This window comes from Lynx rufus, unplaced genomic scaffold (assembly GCF_022079265.1).
Source record: "Lynx rufus isolate CCGP_SWC_20201006 ecotype Redwood Valley unplaced genomic scaffold, mLynRuf1.p SCAF_3, whole genome shotgun sequence".
Taxonomy (NCBI): domain Eukaryota; kingdom Metazoa; phylum Chordata; class Mammalia; order Carnivora; family Felidae; genus Lynx; species Lynx rufus.
In genome coordinates, this window is record NW_025814845.1 from 82,789,716 (window position 1) to 82,816,083 (window position 26,368).

Genomic DNA, 26,368 nt, shown 5'->3' on the forward strand with positions numbered 1-26,368 from the left:
TGAAAGCCTCAACCATTATAGGAGAGAGATGCAGAGCTTAAGCCCATCTTCTCACCAGTCAACCCAATATCTTCCTTTCTGTTTCAAGGTCCTTCCTCAAAAGCACGGAACTGTGCAAAGGGAAAGTGAGAGGAAGGGCTCAGGGAGTAGGGGGGCAGTAGGGGCTTTCCCTGGTCTTTCCTGATCCTTTAGTTCCAAAGACTTATTTGGTATTTCAAAACTTTGTAATAAAACCCTGCTTTTACAATTAATGCAAATAGTAACAATGATTCATCCTTTCCAAATAATTCTTGGTTTCTTTTGACATTTTATTTTTAAATTATGAATTAACATTGACATCACTGTAGGATTACTATCACCTCAGCTCTTCACAGCGAACTTAACTATCTTACAAAGCTTGTAAAAGTTCATATTTTAATCACCACCCGGGTATCTCTTGGGCTGCTGTTGGGCTTTTAAAACTGTGATCTTTTGCCACACATTTGCGCAAAAATCATGGGGATGATGTTGGCAAGAGGACTGTATTTACTTGGGTAGCTTGTCCTGTGCCTACAGGTTAGAGATCTTAATTAAAGTTTTTTTTTTTAATGTTTATTTTTATTTTTGACAGAGAGAAAGAGACAGAGCATGAGTGAGGAAGGGGAAGAGAGAGAGGGAGACACAGAATCAGAAGCAGGCTCCAGGCTTTGAGCTGTCAGCACAGAGCCCGATGCGGGGCTCGAACTCGCAGGCTGCGAGATCATGACCTGAGCTGAAGTCGGACGCTCAACTGACTGAGCCACCCAGGCGCCCCTTAATTAAAGTTTTAACTACAGTAATGATCATGATAAGAATGAGTTTTAAAATCAGAGTGAGGGCCACTTGCTACTGAATCTATCCATTCAAAGTTCAGGAAACCATCCACAGATGTATGTACACATCTACACACACATATATAATCAGAGTAACAGGTACTGAATGGATTCTGTCATTTTAGCAAGCCAACAGTCTCACCTCTGTTTTGAAGACCATGTGCTAAGATTGTTTGAGAGGATTCACGTAGTCAGCTCACATTAACGGAAAACCTAAAGATAAAAAAAATTGTCTTAATATTTTTCTTGGAAGTTTGGAGTCCTGTAGTGTTCTAACAATAAGGATTGTTCCCAAGAGTATTATAACTGGTATTAGCACTGTATTTCAATGTAACACTTATTATTTTATTAGTATTCTTTAAATACCTGAAATGTATTATAGTGATTCTTTTCTTTTAAGTGTTTATTTTTGAGAGAGAGAGAACAAGTGGGGGAGGGACACACACAGAGAGAGAGAGAGAGAGAGAGAGAGAGAGAGAGAGAGAGATACACACACACAATCCGAAGCAGGCTCCAGGCTCTGAGCTGTCAGCACAGAGCCTGACGCGGGGCTCGAACCCACAAACCGTGAGATCATGACCTGAGCTGAAGTCAGACGCTTAACTGACTCAGCCACCCAGGCACCCCTATAGTGATTCTTGAATATAGATATATACCTAAGAACATATAAAAATCCAGGTTTACAAAAAGAGTTGTGATTTGTTCTTTCAGTAAGCATTTGTTAGCTAACTAACATAACTCCAAGCTCAACAAATTCTACTGTTTTCAAAGGTCCATCCCATCAAAACCTTTCATTTTACATATGAGGAAACAGAGGCCATATATCCAGAGTCACACACCCAGCAGTGGAAGAACTCTGGAATTTTGAATCACTTAATTCCTTTCTATGGTATCAGGGCAATTTTCCTTTTTTTAACTGCTTATCTTAATTGATTACAGTTATTTGTAAATCTTCAGCAGGAAGATTGCATTATAAATCTTTCTTATTTGAGACAAATATTTCTTTAAAATCTTCATGGAGTTCTTCTTCTATAGGATGTAGCCTTTTCCCTTTTGCTGAAGCTGGACACTGCTTTGTATCCCACTAGCAATCCTCACAAGGCTTGTCCACTCCTTATAAGTCACAGAGGTCACTAGCAGGAGAGGATTTCATTGGAAGCCAGGATCCTCTTTGGAGGATTTTGTCCTTACTAGACTGTTAGGTAATGTAGTCATTAGGGTAAAGACTAGACTGTTGTAATAGCGAGACCCCACGATACACGAGGTTAAAGAACAAGGGAATTTATTTCTTTCTACATCACCACCAGCGTCAGCTGCCACTTATCATCATGGTAGAGGCTGGGTCTTCTTCACGTCTAGGTCTTATCCAGCAGGAAAGAGAAAAAAAACAAAACCACGAAGGAAGCATGTCAAGGACCTAGAGCAATAGACCTGGGAATGGCACGCAGTAGTTCCAATGGCCCACCGGTGAGCGTTTCATCAAATGGCCATCCCTAATTCTAAGGAAGTGTGAGGCAGGAGGACCTTCTTGGAGCTTCTTAGCTCAAGCAGCAGGTAGAAAACTTGGACACAGTTCTAGGACCATCACAGAATTCTTGAAAGGTTGGAAAATAATCTGCACAAAGAGCTAAGACTAAATCCTTCAAGTCTAGATGGTGACAAAAAGGAATGACCTAAGAATGTGAGTGTGTATGATCTTTATGCAGAGGATGGATTGTACCAGACTCTAGAACGCTGTTGTCTGCTTGACATAAGGATTTCGGATTGTACATATGTGTTAATTCCTCGATGGTGCAATTTTCCTGCTGTTAGATTTAGATTCCAAAGAGGAACTACTCTTCTTTTTTTTTTTTTTTTAATTTTTTTTTTCAACGTTTATTTATTTTTGGGACAGAGAGAGACAGAGCATGAACGGGGGAGGGGCAGAGAGAGAGGGAGACACAGAATCGGAAACAGGCTCCAGGCTCCGGGCCATCAGCCCAGAGCCCGACGCGGGGCTCGAACTCACGGACCGCGAGATCGTGACCTGGCTGAAGTCGGACGCTTAACCGACTGCGCCACCCAGGCACCCCGAGGAACTACTCTTCTAAGGAAGATGTTCCCCTCCTAAAATCTTTTTAAAAGGATTATGTTTGGTCTTACTGGAATAATATGGTTTACTCCTGCATGGTGGGATTTTTTTTTTTTTTTTAAGTTTATTTCGAGAGAGACTGTGAATGAGGTTTGGGGGGTGGGAGAGGGAGGGCAGAGAGAGGGAGAGACAGAATCCCAAGCAGGCTCTGTGCTATGAAGGCAGAGCCTGACAAGGGGCTGCATCTCACGAACCATGAGATGGTGAGCCCAGATCAAGAGTCCGACGCTTAACCAACTGAGCCACCCAGGCGCCCCCTACCTGATGGAATTCTTAAGTGTCATTCCATTCTTACAGTTTTGTTTTGTTTTGATATATAGCTCCAGAATGGCAGAAGACGATTCATATTTGGGAGCACATGAACAAGTGAGTATTATAATTTAACTGGTAATTTTTAATAAATGTAATCGTATTTTAAAATATATAGAAACAGCCACCGTATTTATCAGGAAAACTCTAAAATTGGTAAAAATTTATTTTAAATTGTCTTTGCAGTTTCCTTGTCCCTACATGTAAGGTCAGAGAGGACATGCCATAGAAAATAAGTAACTGAAACCCTTTCATCACACATACTGTTGCATAAAAATTATATATCTACAGATCAAATGATAACTACCATATTAATTTCCTAGGGCTACAGTAATAAATTATCACAAACCATGTGGCTTAAAAAAATGGAAATATATTCTCTCACTGTTCTGGAGGCTAGAATACCAAAATCCAAAATCAACATGATGACAGGGTTGGTTCCTTCTGGAAGTTCTGAAGGAGAATCTGTCCCAGGCCTCTCTCCAAGCTTCTGGTGGTCACCAGCAACCCTCGGTGCTCCTTGGCTGTGGCTGTATCATTCCTGCAGACCCGCCTTCTTCCCTGTGTCTCTGTATCCAAATCTCCCTCTCTCTTTTCTGATGCAGTCACCAGTCATTGGATTTAGGGCCCACCCTTCCGTCTGACCTCATCTTAAGTTGATTACTTCTGCAAAGACTCTATTCCTAAGTAAAGTACACAGGTACTGGGGATTAGAGCTTGAATGTATCTTTTGCGGGGGGAACACAAAGTATTTAAAATTCATCTGATGAGAAGGCAGATTAGTGTAGTGAAAAGACCTTGGCCTTAGAATTCGAGTATCTTTATGTAGGTGCTGGCTGCCACTGAACAAACAGCTCTTTAAACTTGAGGAATCACTTACACCTGCCTCCCCCCAGTCCCACTTTTCTTATTTGCAAAGAAATAAGGAATAGGAATGCTGGCCCCCCCACTCTAAGGGGTGTTGAAAAGACTGAATGGGCAATGAATGTGTTTTAGGAACATAAAACTGTTCATTATAATTCTATTTTCAATTAAGAAGGGATACCAACTTTTTCGCCCAACTTTTTACTTTGAAAAATTTCAGGCCTATAGAAATATTGAATACTCAACAAATCTTTGTTGGTTATTAATATTTTGCTTCTTCCCCATCTTTTCCTCTGTCTCCCTCTCTCCTCCCTCCCTCTCTTTCTCTCTGTGTCTATACACACATAGACATGTGTTTTATATTTTTTATATTATATGTACTTTAGATAAACCATTTGAAAGCAACTTTCAGGCACTAGGGTAAGTATAATAGCAATATTAAATTTTTAATGTGATGATTTTTAAGAAGTATTTAAAATATTGAGATTTATTCATTCATCAGCTGTTTGTTGAGGCATTACTACATATCAGAACATTGACTAAGGAGGACTACAGAAGTGATACACACACCCTAATATAGCTGCCATTCTAATACAAGGGACAGAGGTATGAACAGTTTCTATATGGTGATAAATGTCATCATAGTATTCTGCACAGAATGAGCCAGAAATGTGGAAAGGGATCGCTCTACTACCTGGAGGGCAGAGCAGGATTATGAGTGACTTTCCAGAGAAAGCCCATGTAAGCTGCGATTTGGAAAATGTAGTTTGCTAGGCGAGACAAAGAGAGGGAAAACTAGGTACCAGGACACCCTAGTCCAAGGTTCGTAATCATTTCACATTAAAACTTTGGTGGCTACCACCTAAAAAATGGATTTTCCAAATTTATGCATGCAAGCAATCAGGAAAATAAAACCAAAAGTGAAATAGTTTTTAAGGGATCTGGTATCACTTCTTCAAATAAAATGGACTTGTGTAGCATTCATTACTGTTGATAATGTTCTGATTTATTTAGAAAGAATGGGTGGGCATAGCTTTTCACATTAAGATGCTCCTGTGGAATTTTATTATACAAATGGTGTTAGAGGGATCAATCTAGGAACATTTTCTTTGATTACAGCAAAAAAGATATTTGGCTACTCATATTATCAAAACCTGTGTTTTACCTTTCACTTTTAATATGCTGTCTCTAACATTTAAAGGCAAACTCTAACAAGCATGTTCTGCTTGGTTTTAGACCATGCTTTCCTGCCTATACACAGGAAATCTTATCAGCAAGAGATGGTCCTTTATGCCACACAAAAGTAAAACCTGCTGAAAACATTCATTTCGAGAGTTTTTCTTATGTGGGCACTTTTGTGATCATCAGCAACAGGGGTGGGGTATGTTCTGATATTTCCATTTTTGAGGCAAGAGGTCTTTGTAGTATGGTTTTTTTTTCCTTGTCTGAAGCTTAATGGCGTATATTTCCTGAGGTTCACGTGTCCTCAGTGAGCTATCCTCAGTGTTTTAATGTATTCTGGAATTTGCTCTCCAACCATAACCTAATATACAATGCAAGCTGCAGGGTACAACACGGCTTGTCTTCCTTGTCAGAAGTGGAATGTGTGTATCTCTCCTCAGACCAGTGCTCTGCCCTCTACTCAGTCATTTTAGCCACCTGCAGGACCCTAAGGACGACATTAGGTGCTAGGTCATCTCTTCTGCTCTGAGACTGCTGAATACTCTCTATACGGTGGGGCCTGTTTTTGCAATAACATGTTTTTTGATTCCTATATTTCCTTTCCAGCGAACAATGAATAGCGTAGATGAACTTTACTCTTAAGCATTGAAGTGTGGAGCACATTTGCTGTTCCTCAATTGAAAATTTGCATACCTCACAACTGGATCTGAAGTGTTCTTTATTTAAACTCTGTATTTCTTACGTTTCATTTAACTGGGCATACTAGGATCTTAGGTTCCAGGAACCTCTGATATTATACTAATAAAGAAAAGGAGTAAATTGTAATGCTGGTTTTTCTTTTTGTTTAATACCAGCTCTAGCACACTTACTAACTAGTATATCACAAATATGAAATATGGTTTGGTTTTTATGCAGCCCACAGATATTTCAAACAGATGACTTATTTAGGTCGAAACAAATGCTAAGCCGAGAAATATGAATTTTATTTAATTATTTAAAGTTTATTTATTTATTTTGAGAGAGGACAGAGCTTGAGCAGGGGAGGGGCAGAGAAAGAGAGAGAGAGAGAGAGAGAGAGAATCCCAAGCAGGCTCCGCACTGTCAGCGCTGAGCCCAACGCAGGGCTTGAACTCACAAACCATGGGATCATGACCTGAGCTAAAATCAAGAGTTGGACACATAACTGACTGAGCCACCCAGGAGCCCCAGAAATATGAATTTTAAGTCCTAAATGAACTAAATGGAAAGCAAATTTTCTCTTGGGATAAGTAATTATTAGTAACTTACCAGGATAGAATATATAATTGAATCAACACATGATCCCTGCCCACTGTATGAGTTCTCTGTTGGGTACTATAACAAATTACCACACATTTAGTAACTTAAAATAACACAAATGTATTCTGTTACAGTCTAAGTGTCAGAAGTCTGAAGTGCAGGTGTTGGAAGGGCTCGTTCCTTCTGGAGGCTTTCCTTTCTTTGCCTCCTTGAGCTTCTAGAGGTTGCTTCCATTCCTTGGCTTGTGACACCCTCATCACTTCAACTTCTTATTTCCACTGTCACACCTCCTACCTTCACTTCTACCTCCTCCATCCCTCTTATTGGGCCCACTTGGATAATTTAAAAGTAGCTCTCTATGTCCATATTCTTAATTTAATAACATCTGCAAACTCCTTTTGCTCTATGAGATAGCATTCAAGGTTCTGGGCATTAGGATGTAGGTGTCTTAAGGGGAGCCATTATCCAGCCTGCCACACCCGCCAGATTTCAGGTACTCTGCACTGTGCTAGTTAAGCAAAGGTGGAAAAAAAGAAATGAGGGAGCTCAGGGCTCAGTTATATCTGCTGCTCAGACCATAAGTTATATTTTCAGTTTTTCTGTAAATTGTTCCGGGGCTGTTGCCTAAGTCTTACAGGCTTTGAAGTCGTATGGCTAGCGTAGTTCATTTACCATTATCAAAGAAATATTTCTAGGATTTCTAAGATCATATTCTTATGCTCATATTTCTCAGAGAATACAGGTTTTAAGTCATTTGTTAAAAAAAGATTAAGGGTCCGCTCTGTTTTAAACATACACGGGGCCCTGAAGATATCCTGGTAAGCAAGCTATACTGGGTGCTGGCTTCTCTGGACTTTATAGCTAGGCCATTCTTCTCAAATCCCTTTGTCACAAAAAAAATGAGCCCACATGTAAAGTTCTGTACATGTGAGAACTCAGCTAGGTCTCATGAACATATTTTTAAAATACTGATTTGAAATATTTTCAGATTTTTTTTCACTTTAGTTTTTCTTCCAATAACTGGTTTGTGTGTAGCAAATTCAAATATTTAATACGATGTTGGAAAAATAAGGGTCGACTTATTTACATTTTCTTTTTTACAGATGTTTCATTTGGATCCTTTGACTCATACAATATTTAATCCAGAAATATTTCAACCAGAGATGCCCCTACCTACAGGTAAGAAAACTCCTCTCTGTTGCCCTGTCACATGTTTTGTTTTTGCTTTTTTTAAATTCAAGATTTGCTAATAGCTTCTTTTAGAAAGTCAGTAAGATGCCTAGAAAGGAAATGGTGATTTATGTTTTAAAAAACCAACTTTCACTATACCATACTTTTCTTTTCAAGTTTTATTTATTTGTTTTGGTAGACAGCATGATTGCACATGCACTTGTGCTCAAGCAGGGGAGGGGCAGAGAGGGAGAGAAAGGATCCCATCAGGCTCCACTCCCCATCAGCATAGAGCCCGACATGGGGCTCGATCTCATGAACCGTGAGATCATGACCCAAGCAGAAATCAAGAGTTGGACGCTTGATTAACGAACTGAGCCACCCAGGTGCCCCTCACTATACTTTTTTGAACTATATTTGCATGAAAATATTCTATCCCATTTACCCATTGTCTGACTTAAATTGTTAGTGATATCTGCCAAGACAGCTCAGAAGGAATTTTTTTACTTGTATCATTTTCCTTTTCACTCAATCTTGTTAGCTCTAGGTTCTATATAACTCCTGACAGAGAATATTTGTGTGTGTGTGTGTGTGTGTGTGTGTATACACACACACACACACACACACACACACATACATATATACACATACATGTATATACATACATATATGTATGTATGTATGTATGTATGTGTGTATGTGAGGTAGTCTCAGCTTCTCAGATCTATTCCCCAAGCATTTATTTGAGCTCCTATTATGTGCCATCCAGTATGCTGGGCACTGGGGAAACAAAGTTTACAAAAATCATAAGAATCATCTAAGTAGAAAAATCATCTTTTAAAAAAGCTTTTAGCTTCACATTCTGACCAATTGGAGAAAACTCATGATAATCATCCTTCCTTCTAACGTGACTGCATTATCACCATTGTCAAATTGTTGAATCTCATATGAGTGATTTAAAAAATCAGTTCATTCAGTCTCTTTCTGTTAATTGATGTGTATGTCAGCCTTATGTGATGGCTCTTTTTATGTGCTCCTCCAGTCACCAGTGGGACTTAACAGATGTTCTGAGGCAGTGTGAGTAAATTATGGAAGTTGTATATAAAACAAAGAGTTTTGTAACTAGGGCATGTGGCTGGCTTAGTCAGCAGAGCATGTGACTGTTGATCTCGGGGTCACAAATGTGAGCCCCACACTGGGTGTAGAGATTACTTAAAAAATTAAAAAAACAAACAGAGAGCGTTGTAATCACTGAGATGGACATCAGCTCTTTTCTTTACTGTGGACTTCCTTGTCCTCTTGGGAGACTTTCCAGTTTGTACCATTCTCGCTTATAATTATTGTTGTATTGTAACTATGGTACGCACTTTTCTTTTTTTTAGGTAAGAATGTTTCTCTGCATTTTTATCTCTATTATGTATTTCTAGGCATTCTTGGGAGGGAAAAAGTAAATCTGGTATATGTTCACCTTCCCTAGTAGAAGTTGTATTGCTGAGGCCTTTCTCTTTTTACCCCACAAAACATACTATGCAGGCTGCCGTATCTGAGGTCCCTTGAAGTGCTGTCCAATCTGAGCTCTAGGTCAGCTTCCTGTGAACAAGTAAATATCTTGGTAACTTCTGTGTTTCCTGTGAACTTTTTATTCTGGGGTTCAAAGTATCTTTCTTAGTATCAATGCTTTATTGAAACTCTTAAGAACTTGGTTTTGCCCTGAGAAGACATAAACATTTCCATTTAATGCCCTGTAAATGCCAAACAGTACCCTGAGTAGATGCTTTGTTTTTATTACATCACGTTTATGGAGGTTGAAATACGATTATCAAAAGAAACGTCTCCATAAATATTGTGGTCAGAGCTTCATGTTGTAGAAATTATTTTGCCATAGTATTAGAAAAACTTTTAAAATTATACCTCAAAACCTCATATTCCACTTATTACCTCATCATTTTTACTGCTAGGATTTTCCCTCTTTGTTGCAGTGGCATGGTCAAATTTTTATGATTCAAGATGTATGGATGTTTTACTCACATTTTAAAGGGATAGAAAGGTTATGTAAACCAATATTAACTTGCAATTCTCATATGGACTGTTTTATCTTCTTGAAATCTAAAACTATTATTAGTTCTACCACGTGTTGAAAATTCTGTGGGATATGGTATAACTTTTAAGTCCATAATATATATACTGTAATTTAAATTTCTCTACATAATAGGATGTTACTTCATGGCATTGAAATGTGGCCAAAAGAAAATTGGCATTAAAATGAATATACGCATATCAAATCTAATTTTCTAGTTGGCTCAACTTTTAAGTGTGTTCGCTAAAAGAGAAAAATGGCCCCATTTCACTAATAAAATTCCCAAACCTTGGAATTTCACATATTTAAAGGAAATTAAACCATACAGCAAAAATAATAGCAACACTTCAAGTATTTTTAGAAGAGTTAATAAATGAGAGACTTGAAATTTAATGTAGATGTGATCCAACTCTTCTGTATTTTCCATGACATACAAAAGTTGCTTTTTTAGAGACCTCTCTTCATGATTTAGCATTCTAGAGGGAATGTTTTTATGAGTAGATTTGTTACGTTATCACATAGGCTATATTAGTAGTGTGAAAATATTTCTATTGCTAAGCAGTTTTATTTCCTTATCAAAAATTAAATTCTACGGGGCGCCTGGGTGGCGCAGTCGGTTAAGCGCCCGACTTCAGCCAGGTCGCGATCTCGCGGTCCGTGAGTTCGAGCCCCGCGTCAGGCTCTGGGCTGACGGCTCAGAGCCTGGAGCCTGTTTCCGATTCTGTGTCTCCCTCCCTGTGTCTGCCCCTCCCCCGTTCATGCTCTGTCTCTCTCTGTCCCAAAAATAAATAAACGTTGAAAAAAAAAAAATTAAAAAAAAAAAATTAAATTCTAGCCAGTTTTTGGAATTTTTAAACTGCAATTTTTTTAGAAGTATTTGAAAGTGTCCAGGGATAAAGTTCATACAGAGAAGAGAAGATAATTTTCTTAAATTACATATACCTTGGCCAGCCACTACCCATTTTTCCTTTCTTGTGTATATTTTACTAGATTCAGTCATTTTTCAACTGACTTCCTTGTAAATTTCTGGCCTAATAGCAGGAAATAATTCTACCTTTGTTGCTCCGGTTTTCTAGCTTTATCCTGATTCATCATAATACAGAAAAGATAAAAATAAATTCTCTCTTAAGTTACAGTCTATTTTTAATTTCAACATAAAGGATTAAATCTTCCTTGTACATGTATTTATCTAAAATAATATGGGGGCTCCTGGGTGGCTCAGTCAGTTAAGCGTCTGACTTCGGCCCAGGTCATGATCTTGGGGTTTATGGGTTTGAGTTCCACATTGGGCTCTGTGCTGACAGCTCAGAGCCTAGAGCCTGCTTCAGATTCTGTGTCTCCCTCTCTCTGTCTGCCTCTCCCCAGCTTGTGCTCGCTCTCTCTCTCTCTCATTAAAAAATAAACTTGAAACATTATTTAAATAATAAATAAAATAATGTAAACTTCTGTTATTAAAAGAATGAACTTCAGGCTAAGAGACAGTGAACTGAAATGAGCACAGATGCATTCTCCTAGAATTTTGTTAGTATCAAACATCTTAATTTACAGTCAAATGAGTGAGAAACACCATATGCCTCTATTTATTGCAGAGCTATGGGTTATTATACTATTGACATAGAAACCAGCTGGGGAACTTAGAGACTTTCTCATATTGAACAGTTTGTATTTATACTATCAGAGATTCTGATTTTCCTTTGAATTTCCAAGGCAGGTATAGTCAGGGTATAGATTAAACTTCTAGTTTTCTTTATGTGTTTTTAATAATTAATTACAATGCACCTATCTTCAATTAAATTATTTTCAGGATTTTATAAAATATTTGTGCCATTTTAGAAGAATTCGGCACAGTATTCAGAAGTTGTATACAAACATCAAAAACTATGGATTAACAGGAAAAGTCCACTATGTCTGACAGACCAAATTAGATTTGGGAGGGAAAAGAAACAATCTGGCCAATTGGGAAACAAAGGCAGTACTTAGGGATTCAAATAAGGGGAAGTAACTGAATACTTAGCGTCAGGAAAGGCAGGTAGCCTGAGATCATTATCTGTGTATTTCACACGTGTAGGCGCTAGCTTAGCCTCTTATACTTTCACACTGAGCACATTCTCTTTGAGGAATGGAAGTCTGTGTCTAATGATGTGAAGGCAAAAGGAAATGTCATGGTGCCCAGGAAATGGTTGCTGCTTTTAACTGGTATTTGTGTCATTTCAAAAATGCTTTGTTAGTAGACAAGATTGTGAAGCTATTGACATCTTTATCCTTGCCTGACAGACATCTCGCCTTTTCTTGGGGTTCAGCAAATGTTTATTTATTGTGAGTCTCTAGAGATATAGAACTTGTTAAGAATAAATTTGCTCTTCAGTTGAGGAAGGCACGTCATATCATTATGGAATTTTAGCTAAAAAATGAATTTGAAACCTCTATTTAAAGACATAATTTCAGTTTTTACTTGCTTTATATTTTATAGCAAATGTGAGATGGCTCACAGTTTCTTTTGCTTTCTGTTTGTTGTTTTCATGTTCAGCAGATGGTCCATTCCTTCAAATATTAGAGCAACCTAAACAGGTAAGATGATTAAAGGGATGGGACTTCCTCTTTCAATGTTAGATCCATAAGTTTCCTATTAATATCTCAAGCACCGAATAAAATAAGTGAACTTTATGAAGGAAGTAGCTTATCTAGAAGTTCAACACCCAGCCCAAATTGTGTAACAACTTTATTCGCCTACTTAATTAGTCATTCTTCTAAGTGTCCTGAGCCTCAGTATGTAGTTCTGTAAAACCTAGACGATTGTAGATCCTTGGTATCTCACGATCTCCACCACCTTTGCTTACCAGCCACTCCTACGAAAGGCACAGTTGTCTCCATTCATTTTCATGTTTAAGGAGATAGGCTGTTCGTATACACTGAGTTACACCCATCAACTCTGTCCGTGCACAAGTGGTACTTCTTAGCCTTCTTCCTTCCTTCAAAAGCTCCAGCCTTTTCTGTTTTGTCTTTGGAACATGTGACCTAAAAGGCTAGAAGTACCAGTAGGGTGTAGATAAAGTATTCGAATGGACAGTTGAGTCCTCTTTTGTCTCATGTTAGCTTTAGACTTGACCCCTTTGGAGACAAAAGAGGAGCATTTTATTTCATCAGGCTCTTCCTCTCACCACTAGATTTTATAGAGGATGCCTGGGAATAGAAGTGGCTTCCTCACTGTGCTCCAACTCTGTGGATAAATATTTATTGGAAATTGGATGGGACCATTGCTATGAAAAAAGAGGAAAGAGAATCTTAATACTTCCTTATAGTGAGGAGAGCTCAGTTATTAGGGGGATTGGTAGAGGAATAGTATAGGCCCCCACAGAATGAGGACAAAGTCAATAAATCTCTGAATGGATGTGCTTACCACATTTGTGTGACTGGGGATGCATATACTTGCTGTCTTGGGGTTATTACCCAAAACCTTTCTTAATGCTTTTCGTAGCTCCGCTGAGTGAGTGTAACACTTTTGCATTGTGTAACATTAAATGAATGCTAACCAGGTCAAGAACTTACATAAAGCTTCCATCATGGTTACTGTAATTGTAACATGCACTTGGATTGGGGTCAGAATTTACAGGCTATAACTATCTTAACTATCATGATAAGGCTGACCTTAGGTAAAAGTTTTTGAGGTGGGGACAGGAAAGCCACACGAGACTTGGGAGCGTTATTCTACTTGCTTGCTGTGGCAGACTGACTCCGTGGGCTGCCAGCGTGATTCACCTTTGCTTTACCTCCATGTCCAGTTCTTTAGCGGTGACTTCTCTCAAGAAGTAGCTAAGTCTCTCAAGGACCCTCCCAGTGGAAGTTTATCCCCTAGAAGTCTGCTCAGCAGTCTGGCCACCCAGAAAATTGTCTAGCTTGTAAAATCTGTGTAATCCACGAAAGTGAGAAATCAAGCTAAGATCTGTTTCTCTGCATACCAGGAAAAGCATGTTTTTCAAATACTATTTTTATAAGCATAGCACTACAATAAGAATTTTTAAATGCAGTTCCTTATTATGGGTCCAAGAGTCATAAAAAAAAAAAAGGACACTTATGATTTACCTATGGGGTTGTGTAGTTCCAAAATTCAAAATTTAATTCACTCTATGTAGATGTGTGAAAGCTTGCCTGAGTAAAACAGTGTGTTTGTTTACCAAACCGAAGTTATTTTGATGTCTGACTCCAGTGAAAGTAAAAAGATTGTCTTTAAATCAAACTTTCTGACCGGATGGACATAGCCCTTGCCTTTGAGGTTGATGACTCATTGTAAGCAAATGGAGTTACTAAAATGAATGGCTGTGGATCGACAAACCTCTAATCTCAAAATTTAGAATCAGAAACACATTTAGAACTATGCATGTGAAGACATCTTATCTTCCTGAAAAAAAAATAATAATAAATTTGAAGTACACATGTATATGTTTCTCCACCTGTCCTAAAGGGATTTTGTGATTAAAAATAATGAATTTCTTCATTAATTTTTTTTTCATTTTTAAAATAAAAATTAGGAGAATTTTCTTTTTCCTTTGCCACCGTTGTCCCCAGCTCTGACAGAGATGAGTCATAATGTAGACTACTAATCTTTAGAATATCCAGTTCGTTGCATATTATTCAGTGCTAATTATCTAATGCTGTTTAAAAACGGAAGTTGTATTTAAATAGATTAGTAGTCAATAAATCTCTATCTTTATGGTTAGTCAATTCTGGAGGCTCATGTTGCACATGCTGTTGCTTTTTCATGCTTTTAGAAAGTTCATATAATTAATAAAAACAAGCCAACAGCCTCTGTCTACAAAAGGTATAGGGCTGAATTTGTAACTTATTTTTTAGTTTAAATTTTGTAAGAAGCTAAACAGAGGAATTGCTCCTAAGGACTAACCTCACCTTAAAAGGTTTCCCTGGTATTAGGTTTGATATCTCCTGAGGAGTCATAGGCAAAAGTTGTTTTAAGTCCCGATTTGTTGAGTTGATTGCACACTCTAGATCCATGTGTGACTTGAGGAACTTTCCCACACTAGGGAATTTACTTCAGACCTTCCTCATCCCATGAAATATGCTTCAAGATCAGAAAATTTTCAGAAAATATAGGGGCAGTTCCAGATGTTTACCAGAGGTTTAAATTAGTTCAGGGCCCCTGGATCATTCAGATTGTTTCAAGACCCTATGATGCATAATGAAATGTAGTGCAATCTAAGGAGGGCAAGAATTTTTACACTGTCCCATGGGCTCAAAGCTGTTAAAATCTTTGCATTTGCCAGGCTTTGCAATTGTTAAAAGAGTATGCACGGTAGAAAGCCCCTACCAGCAAGTGATGAGTGTGCGGACCTCCCGATGGCCTAGTGATCTGGCACTGTTTATATGAAATCAATCCCACTGTAAAAATAAATGAAAGGTGAGGATGTCCCATAGAGCATATTAAGATATTTGAAAAGGATTTGAAAAAAGAAGAACTGTCTGGTTAAGTTTAAACTATAACACCACTACATATTGATTGACATCATTGCAAAGTTGAGTCTTTCAGGAAAAACAATGAAATATCCCTTAATACTAAGCTCCCTTAATATCCGATCCATTTTCATAACGGTCCTTGTTTTATTCTTCGTATATAGATATGCACAATTATAACTGTTATCTTTGTAAATCATAAAATGCTAGAACTGGAATAGACCTTACAGATGGTCTTGTCTAATCGTCTCATTTGTATAGATTAAAAAAGCAAAACAAAACATGGAACTTCCATGTTTATCAGCCCACAGTAAGTAGTACACATGGCAAAGGCTTCCAGCTAACTCTTCACTGATCTACCATATCTGTAGAATTCTTGAGTTAACCATATCGAAAAGGATTATCTGGTTTTGGATTCATCCAGGTCAGTTACTGTATCAAGATTGAGCTTGATAATATCAATAACCATGAAGTCCAAACTCTTATCTTCTGAACTGTTGCATAGGATGTGTTCTGCAATACTGATGCAGTATATTTAACAGGACATTTCTTATTCCCTCTGAATCAACTGTAATCAGAGTAGATAAAGGAATTCCTTTAAGTAGGAGTCAAAGAAGCATAACTCAGTAATATGGCCAAGTTCAGAGCTTGGCAGCAGCAATTTGAGACGAGGAAGCTCTGATTCAAACAAGCTGCAACATGTCGAGTCCGAGGCTTAAACTCTTCAGCAGTTCACTCTCCACATGTGCCCAGCAGGAGAGGCTCTGCAGGGTTAGGGATCTGGCTTCTAAGGCACAGATCAGTGGACAAGTATCAATTCACATCAATGTTCATAATAAGATTATAGGAAAAGTGGTTCGCATTTGCAGAGTCCTCTTGCACAGTTGGTGCTTTTCCTCTCTCATTTGATATACACAAGAATTTAAAATGTGTATATAACTTTGTTCCTACAATTTTTAATAAGTATTTCTCAAACTTGTTGGCTCTGTATTCACCTTTGCAGAGAGGATTTCGTTTCCGTTATGTATGTGAAGGCCCATCCCATGGTGGACTCCCTGGTGCGTCTAGTGAAAAGAACAAGAAGTCCTACCCTCAGGTCAAAGTAAGTTTGTGGTGTCCTTCTCTATCTTTCTGGAAGATTTCATTTCCTAAAAGCAAATGAAAGGAATGCTTTAAGTGTATATAGTCTGCCTTTACTCCTAAGCCATTCACACGGTCATTATAATTTTTAGATAGAAATTTGTCCCTTAGCAATAGAAGTGGCAGATTCAAAAATTCTGTTAGTGTTTTCATTTAGGATAAATTATTTCAACATTAACAAATGTTTACAATTTCTTGATCATCTTCAAGTGTTTTTTGGTTAATATACTTCCGGAAATTTTAGTAAGTCTTTGAAAGAGGTGCTTCCCTTCAGCCCTTTGGAGATTTGGTGAAAAACAACAGATGACCGAGGGTGTGGATTATGTGGCATGGTATTTAAGATCACGAACTCAGATCAGGCTCTGTTATTCGCAGTGTGCCTTTGACTAGGTTATCCAACAACACTTCTAAACCTCAGTACCATAATGCAGAAATCTCGATGGTCTATACTTTTATAGAGTCTTTTAGACACTTTTAGACATTAGATGAAAAAATATATATGAGTGTTTCACAGAGAGCCTGAAAGTACTCTAGGGCCTTTATTTGAGCAACTGTGTAACTACATGTGACGGTCCTTGGAACCTACTGCTTCCTGACATGCCTGTAGTGTGTTTGGTCAGGACTTTTACACATCTTCAGGTTCTTTTTCTGTTTGTTGGTCTAATTGAGAATATCGTTCTCAGAGGTGGTTTGAGTTTTTTATTTTTATAACATGATGCCGTGTTTCTTTTTTTTTTTTAATATATGAAATTTATTGTCAAATTGGTTTCCATACAACACCCAGTGCTCATCCCAAAAGGTGCCCTCCTCAATACCCATCACCTGCCCTCGCCTCCCTCCCACCCCCCATCAACCCTCAGTTTGTTCTCAGTTTTTAAGAGTCTCTTATGCTTTGGCTCTCTCCCACTCTAACCTCTTTTTTTTTTTTTTTTCCTCCTTCCCCTCCTCCATGGGTTTCTGTTAAGCTTCTCAGGATCCACATAAGAGTGAAAACATTTGATATCTGTCTTTCTCTGTATGGCTTATTTCACTTAGCATAACACTCTCCAGTTCTATCCACATTGCTCCAAAAGGCCATATTTCATTCTTTCTCATTGCCACGTAGTACTCCATTGTGTATATAAACCACAATTTCTTTATCCATTCATCAGTTGATGGACATTTAGGCTCTTTCCATAATTCGGCTATTGTTGAGAGTGCTGCTATAAACATTGGGGTGCAAGTGCCCCTATGCATCAGTACTCCTGAATCCCTTGGGTAAATTTCTAGCAGTGCTATTGCTGGGTCATAGGGTAGATCTATTTTTAATTTTCTGAGGAACCTCCACACTGTTTTCCAGAGTGGCTGTACCAATTTGCATTCCCACCAACAGTGCAAGAGGGTTCCCGTTTCTCCACATCCTCTCCAGCACATGATGCCGTGTTTCATAGACTGATAAAAAGTTTTACAGATAAGCCAGTCAGTAATTGCAATTGCACTGTTTATAAAAATTTTATTTGTTCGGTAATTCAAGACTTTGGCAAATGGTTAGCAACTCCTTTCCCACTCAGGTGTGTGCATCTCTCAGGGTAGAACATACTAATACCTGAGTTTTTTTGTTGATTTGCTTTTGTGAATCGGGGAAGGGCAACAGGACAGAGCCTTAGTAAAACTGTGATGTGAAGGAAATTTGCTTTGGTTTTGCCAGCCTTACGTTCTGTTTCCTCCCTCTCCTCCCTCTCCACTTCTAGGCCCAGGCATCTCTAATTTCTTGTCCCTGTTCCAAAACAAAAGACAAAATACTGTGATGTCACTCCTTACCTCATGAGTGAAGCTCACCCATATTATATAGTACCTGTCCTACCAATCCCATTTGCATTTGAAGTCTTCTAGCTTCTGTGTGGAATGAAAGTCATTGTTCCCCTTCAAGTCCATCAGGCAGGGTAAATATGATGTGTTTAACTCACAGAAGGAAACCACAGTCTCAGACCCTTTAGAAACTGGATGAGGAAAGAGGAGCAGCAACTGAACAAGGGAATTAGCATGTATGAAGCACCAAAGACTTGCCAAGTGCTTTGCATACATAATTTTTTCTAATCCTCATAATGACCCTGGTACGGAAAAAGTAGGTACCTACTTTTTAGGTAGGTAGGTAATGTCTGTGAGGATACCGAAGGAGAGAGGCTCAGGCGGCAAAGGGGACTCAGATGGTAGGGAGTCAGGTCTAGCACTTCTCTTTTTAACATATATGTCTGTGTATCATACATATAAACATGTTACGTGTGTGTGTGTGTGTGTGTGTGTGTGTGTGTGTGTGTGCTTACGCTAAGGATAATTGAAAGATGCATGTTATCAGCATTGATATTGGCTATAGCTACTGAAGAATTAACATCAAGAGAAAAACTGGGTTTTTTTCTGGACTGGCTCTATACAAACTCTATGTAAATTATGGTATTTTCATGAACCATTTACTTGTATTGTCCCAGTCTTTTGTGGCCAGGTAACAATTCTTGATACTAACAAATACATAGCATTACCTTTTATGTAACTTTATTACCTGATTAGAAAAACTTCATATATTCATTTGTGCTTAGTCTTCATACATCCTTCTCAGGTAGTGGTTACTGCCTCATATTTGCAAAATAATTTAGAAATGAAACAGCCTAGAACAACAAGGACATTAAATATTCTTATCAAATTATAATTGCTGTATCCAGGGAGGTTAATAGTTACTGGGAAATATAGGTATGTAAACAACTAATAATAAAGTCAAAATATAAATGTGTAAGATTGATCATTATTAAACTTCAGTTACAGTGTCATTATTTCACCCAATCATTTATTTTTTATTCACTATTCAACATGTATTTATTAAACATTTAGTCCAGTTGTAAGCAAAAGAACAGTTTAGAGAATCTGTTACAAACTGTCACTGTTCTTCTAACCTGTCATTGTTCACTGAGAGTTTAAATGCCTTTGCTGTTCATAACGGTTAAAGGAAGTCATTTTATTTACCTTAAAAGCTCCTAATCAGAGGGATAAGGAGGAGGGAGAGAAAGACACAACCATGAGGTAGTTTTCCCAGACCTCTTCTCCCAATATCACTCTTAATGGAAATAGTAAAAGGGGACCTTTTAGGTTACAAAGGGATTTTAAACCCTTATTCTCTGTAAAATTTAGACAGAGGAAAGAGTTGCCCTCAGTATGTATCTCTTATGAAGAGGATCTTTACAATTGCCCATGTCTTCTGCTGTAGTTAACTAAGTACCCCCCTCTGCGTGCGGCTGTAAGGGAAGCAGCAGGCCAGATACAACTTTATCAGGGCTTCTCAAACTCGGCACCACTGACATTTGGGGCCAGAAAATTCTTTGTTATGGGGGGCTTGCCAGTGCATTTCAGGATATTCAGCAATATCCCTGGCTTCTACCCACTCGGAGCCAATAGCCTCCCTACAATTGTGACAACGAAAAATGTCTCTAGACATTGCCAAAATTACCCTGCTTTGGAACCACTGATCTAGATGCAGGGTTGACTCAACCTTAACCTTTCTCCTGTGCATACTTTTCTACTGTAAAGCTGTAGCACATGGATTATATGGAATATATGGAATTGCCTAAATATATTATTTTGCAAACATATGTACTTTTCCTGATTATTAGTGGGTACTTATTTTCAAAATGATGATCACAGTGAGTGTATAATTTCTTCTAGGGTCTCTGAGCTAACATACCTGGAGAACTTACACCTGAGCTAGCATTAAGGAGAAAGAAAAGAGAAGAAAAAAAATGTCTTAAAACAGTCCATATTCTATGATAACGGCATATCTAAAAGCTAACATAGGAGTTCTGTGGGCACTCGGTTATGAAGTGTTGCAGAAGAGAAAGTGAAAGTGGACACAGGTTCAGCCAAGGCACAGAACCTGCAGAGCAGCTGTTGTGTGTGAGCAGTGGGAACCTTTCTGGAACAGTCCTCATCCTCCGTTCCAGGGGAGGGAGGTATAACCGAGGGTGCCCACACTTACCCCTAGAATCCATTCCAGCAGGAACTTCAGAGGGAGGGCATTTAGATTTACTGCAAAGAATGCTATATCTGAGATTTACATATGCTACATGCTTATTAAAGTACATTTGTTCAGGTTTAACAGGGAAATATTACAGGCTCTGCCTTTTCCTCACCTATGGCCTCTTACTGGTCTGCCTCTCCACTCAGACCTCACTCCCTCTCTCTCTTCCCATCACCCCTCTCTGTGGGCACACCACCCCCCTGAGATGCCTCTGAAAGGCTGGTGGCTCAGCATGCACTCAGTCACATGCAGGCAGCAGCAAAGTGTCGGGAGGCCACCCGAAAGCTATGGGGTTGGCTGTGGCTTGGGGGCTGCAGACCCCTAACTACACTTTATAGAGTGTGTGAATGTAAAACCTGCTCGGGTTACTCTCTTGATGATTGTCCAAATATGATACTTAAGTTAAATCATTAAAAAAAAATTTTTAATGTTTATTATTTCGAGAGAGAGAGACACTGTAGACAGAGTGCGAGTGGGGGAGGGGCAGAGAGAGCATTTGTACAGAATCCGAAGCAGGCTCCAGGCTCTGAGCTGTCGGCACAGAACCCAACGCGGGGCACGAACTCATGGACCGTGAGATCATGACCTGAGCGGAAGTCAGACGTTTAACCGACTGAGCCACGCGGGCGCCCCTCAACTTAAATCATTTTAAAGCAACTCTAGGAGTCTACCCAATCCTCCTTTTTCTGCTGGAATTTTGTGCCATGCCTGAAACCCTGTTTCTTTTTTTGTTAATGCTTTTATTTATTTTTGAGAGAGACAGAGAGAGAGAGACAGAGAGAGAGAGACAGAGACAGAGAGAGACAGAGACAGAGAGAGAGAGAGAGAGAGAGAACGAGTGGGGGAGGGACAGAGAGAGAGGGAGGCAGAGGATCTGAAGCCGGCTCTGTGCTGGCAGCAGAAAGCCCGACTCAGGGCTCAAACTCACGAACCCGTGAGATCATGATCTGAGCAGAAGCCGGACGCTTAACCGGCTGAGTCCCCCAGGCACCCCTAAAACCCTATCTCTAATAAGCTGGGTATAGACTAGGCTTAGACACACTCTTACCATGTGGAGGTAATTTCTAGAACTCCGATGCGGGACCCCCTGGTGCTCTGCGTGCTTCTTTGCTGTCAGAATTCCATTTAGATTTCTAGAGCTTTGCTGTGTAAGTCTTCAGATTCTTTTTTAAAAATTGTTTTAATTACAGAATGCTTCAAGCATAATTCAAAAACATTTAAAAGTTGGTATAACTTTTATACCACATACACCATCTAGATTTAATAGATCTTAACATTCTACAGAATGAACTTCTGATCTCTGTCTCTCTAAAATGAAACGTAGTTACAGTTACAACCCCACCCATCTATCATTTTTTCCTTTTTCTTGGTAAGTGAACCACTATTCTGCGCTTTCATTCTCTGATCTGCTTTAATATTTTTACTCCATAAGGATGCTTCTATCAATACTGGCATTTTCAAGAAAATTAATTTTTACTGGCTTCCACCCAAATTTTCTATTCTATATCATGGCTCCTTTTCAGGGCAGATAAGGGTTAAAACCTGGGCTCCACTGAAGATCAGTGTTCACTTTGATCCTCCTGATTCTTCTTTATCATCTAGATAAAATTTATTCATTTACAATGTGGAGTTTATTCTGACTCACAACAACAACAGAATAACATTAAGAGAAAAATCCGGGGAGAGCACATATACAGACTGACTCAATGTCTCGCCCTTTTTAAAGAAAAGCTTTCCTGTTGTTAAACATTTAATATTCTTTGATACTGTCCAGTAAAGTGTCTCTTTAAAGTTTCTTCAGTTCTGATTTCATCACGGAGCTCCTAATGGGAGAGGCTGGCAGAAAAGCACAAGTACCTTCCTCGGGGCCAAGCTTGTCCCTGCCTGTTTTTGACTCAGCAAGGAGTGCCAAGGAAGGCTCGTTTCCCTCTTTTTCCCGAAAGTTACGCATCAGATTTTTTTTATTAATCAAACTGCTTTCCTCTTCACAGAGGAGGAAGGGTGCCAGTGGGAGCAGCCCCATGGGGCTTCAGAAACTCTCAGTGATGGTCTTCCAGAAACTCCCCGTCCTCAGCTGATAGGATCATCAGCCTCTAGCGGGGCTCACTCTATGCCAGACAGAAATCAGTGTCAGTGACCTTCATTCTAAAATACAAATAGCTCCCCAGTTGGTATTTTTATTTTCTCTTTAGTTATAAATATCGAATGCAGTGGACTACAGCTTGAAACACAGCTGATATGCGTGTCACTATTTTTAATCACATGTTTTCTGAAAGCTGATTCTCACATATGTGTTCTTTCCTGAGTGTTGCACGTTGAACAGAAGGCATGTGTCAAAATGCTTAGGTCAAAACCAGCTTTTTTTGTTGTCCCCTGTGCCCACTTGATTTTTTTTTTTTTTTTTTTTTTTTAAGTCTCCACTCTGGTGCCTCTCATTTAAAAATCCTAAATGTTAAGTTCTGTCAAGGTCAAATAAAGACCGGCTGATCTGCTGTGGCATTTAAAGCTATCACATATCCTTGCATAATCTCCTTTCCTTTGTATAGACTTGTCTGATCCAGGAGGTTTGCCATTATGAGGATCTAGTTTTAATACTAATTTGGAATAATTTAATCTGAGTTGATCACTAAAAGCAACAGGAAAGAAAATCACCAGTAATCCATTAGGCATGCATATGGAACCTGAGTTTGTAGCATTTATTAAAATTTCCATCAGTAGTTCTTTACTATTTGCATATATATGTTCATGCGGGAAATAATTATATCCCCTGTGTGCAGGGCCCTGTATATTGAAGAGAGAGCTTGTAACCTGCATCCCTTTTGGTGGTTTCAGAGAACTTTGGGACTTCTGAGTTTCTGTGCAGAATTTTATGTAAGCATATATACATTTTTGTGAAGAGATAGCTGTTTATCAGATTTTCAAAGGGATGGGCTCAAACATGGTCAGGAATCAAGGCTGTAGATTACATGTCTTTTTAGCTTTTTGACAGCAGCTAATTAAAAGACTGGTGTGCATATGTATGTATATAATGTCTTTGTCAATTTTTTTTCATTTGTTATTTTTGTACTTTTTAATTTTACAGTTATGTTTTTGCATTTCTTAATCCATTTTAAGTGAGTCAAAATACTTCAGGCCTCCAACACAAAGCTCTGGAAACCCTGCCTTCACTTTGGCCATAGGGTGGAAAAGAGATGAGATTTAGTATCACCAGACAAAAAAGGTGACTGGGCTTCACTGCTTTTTCTCTCTTGCCCTTCCATATTGATGGTGATTCAGCATAAAGTTAACCATTGATGATGGAAGTCAAAAGAGAGAAAATTCATTTAACAAATAGTCATTGAGCACTGTGTGTCAAGTCCTGCTCTAGGCAAGCAGGCAAAACTCTCTCCCATGTGTAACCACAATCTACACTTCTAGATAAATTTTCTTTCAATTCAGAAGTTTTGCATTTGGCCCCTGAAACAAAATACTACCTTGTAGAATATTTTTAAAAATAGCCCTCTAAATTCACTGTATGTATTCTTAGTCTCTGTTATGAACTAGAGAGAGCTACTCATTAAGGAAACTTCTAACAGAGATCATAGCTGTGAGACTTAACTGTTAGAGATTATCAAGGAAACCACAAATTGTCTAAATTTTAAGTTTTGTTTTTGTCAGCCCTGGCTTGGTGATCTTCCTCTGCTGGCCATTCTCATTTCTCTCCCCTTTACTCTTCCCTAAATACATGATTATCCTGGGACCATTGTTCAATCTAAAGCCAATCTCTGATAGCTTCTAACTAACCAGTTACCAGTTACCAGTCTGAAGATTGTATAGTGTCTCCCCATTCCATTCAGGAACTCAGGTCTCATAAAGTCCCATAGTGGTAATTCTTCTTGCTAAGATGAGAATATTCTGGGGGCACCTGCGTGGCTCAGTTGGTTAAGCATATGACTTAGTTTCAGATCAGGTCATGATCTCACAGTTTGTGAGTTCGGGCCCCACATCAGGCTCCGTGCTGACAATGCGGAGCCTGCTTGAGATTCTCTCTCCCTCTTTCTCTGCCCCTCCCCCGCTCACGCTCTCTGTCTGTCTCTCAAAAATAAATAAACTTAAAAAAAAGAATGTTCAGAAGTACTATATAGCCCTTAAATGTATAACACCTCTTCCTCCACAGACAAGCTGTTTCTCAACCTGTCAGCAGGTCTAGAGAGGAGGCTGTAGATGACCCTGCAGTCTCCATCTCCTCTCCTCACCTTCAGGAGGGTACCAGATCAGAACCCTCTGGTCTGCATTTGCCTCTCCTGCAGGTGGGCTGGAAGGTGCATGCGGACTTTCACAGACCGTTCCTCTCCCCTTTAGATCCCCATCCACCCAACAGAATGATTTTGAGAATGGATTGTTATGCTTACTTTCATCATCTCATTTAGTCAACACAACAATCCACGCAAGTAGGTTATCTGATCCTCATTTGATAAATGAGATAATTGAAGCCTGGAAAAGTTAAGAAGCTTACCCTGAGTCTCATAGTCCTTCTGGGTTGGAGTCCAAGATTTCAGTTCAGACAGTATGATTTTTTTTTTTAATTTTTTTTTCAACGTTTTTTATTTATTTTTGGGACAGAGAGAGACAGAGTATGAACGGGGGAGGGGCAGAGAGAGAGGGAGACACAGAATTGGAAACAGGCTCCAGGCTCTGAGCCATCAGCCCAGAGCCCGACGCGGGGTTCGAACTCACGGACCGCGAGATCGTGACCTGGCTGAAGTTGGACGCTTAACCGACTGTGCCACCCAGGCGCCCCCAGACAGTATGATTTAAGAGTCTACACTCTTAACCATCATGGGATACTATTCATTACTAAAATATTAAGGGTTTGTCCATAAGAGACTCTTAAATACTGAGAACAAACTGAAGGTTGATGGGAGGTGGGGGAAAGGGGAAAGTGGGTGATGGGCATTGAGGAGGGCACATGTTGGAATGAGCACTGGGTGTTGTATGGTTTATTTGACAATAAATTATATTTAATTAGAAAAAATATAGAATCCTAAAAAAAAGTTTGAGAAAATGATAGGAAAGTAAGAAATGATAAAAGATTTAGAGTCAGAGGGAGCAGACAAAAGAAAAATATGAAACATCACCCTTGAGTGCTATAAATAATTATCTGAAATGTTTATCAGTAATTATCTAACATAACAATAATGATCTAAAATAAATGGTCTAAATATACAAACTAAAAAAATAATAAAATAAAATAAATAAAATATTAAGGGTTTGTCTCTACTCATGGGGGTCCTTTGAATCTATGCTTCTCTGTCATTGGTGTGCATCAGAGTCACCCAAGAGTATTCTAACCACAGAGATGCCTGGGACCCGTTCCACATGTGCTAAATCACAATGGGACATTTAGCCAATCTTGGATTCTATGATAAGTTCTAAGGACTTATGTCATACAAGGACAAGATATAACAACAGGTAAATGAATAGGCAAATCATGGTATAACTACAGAATGAAATATGCCACTGCTTTTAAAAACTAACATGAAGACTGCAACATGGAAAACTGCTTATGAACTAATGTTAAGAAAAAAGCAGGAGTCCAGATTAAAAATATAATCACTAAACTGATTTACCTTAGGGAATGAGTTAAAATCAAGATTAGAGACTGTCGATTTCAATTATTAAATTGAAAAAATAGATCTGAAATAGTTTCCTGGAATATAGCACAGAAAGATGGAAAACTTGAAAGGGTGAGATAAAGGGTATAGGAGAGAGAGTAACAGGTGTCTGACTGATGTCCTAGAAGGAGGTAACAGAGCTACAGATCTCAGGTTCTACACTTACAGGTTCTAGGGCTGGGGTGACATCAGCTGGCTTGTGGACCA

General features: G+C 38.9%; 1 protein-coding gene across 2 annotated transcripts in view; it reads left to right on the top strand.

Annotated features, from left to right (window-relative positions):
* Positions 1–26,368, top strand: part of NFKB1 (nuclear factor kappa B subunit 1) — a 120,482-nt gene that overhangs the window by 21,522 nt on the left and 72,592 nt on the right. Inside the window, exons 2-5 of one of the 2 annotated variants that reach the window (XM_047091882.1) lie at positions 3,303–3,348; positions 7,719–7,794; positions 12,390–12,430; positions 16,329–16,427. In XM_047091882.1, the coding sequence (XP_046947838.1) occupies positions 3,310–3,348; positions 7,719–7,794; positions 12,390–12,430; positions 16,329–16,427 (255 nt within the window). In that variant the 5' untranslated portion in view covers positions 3,303–3,309. The remainder of the gene's footprint in view (positions 1–3,302; positions 3,349–7,718; positions 7,795–12,389; positions 12,431–16,328; positions 16,428–26,368) is intronic. The other variant, XM_047091883.1, reaches the window with a different exon arrangement.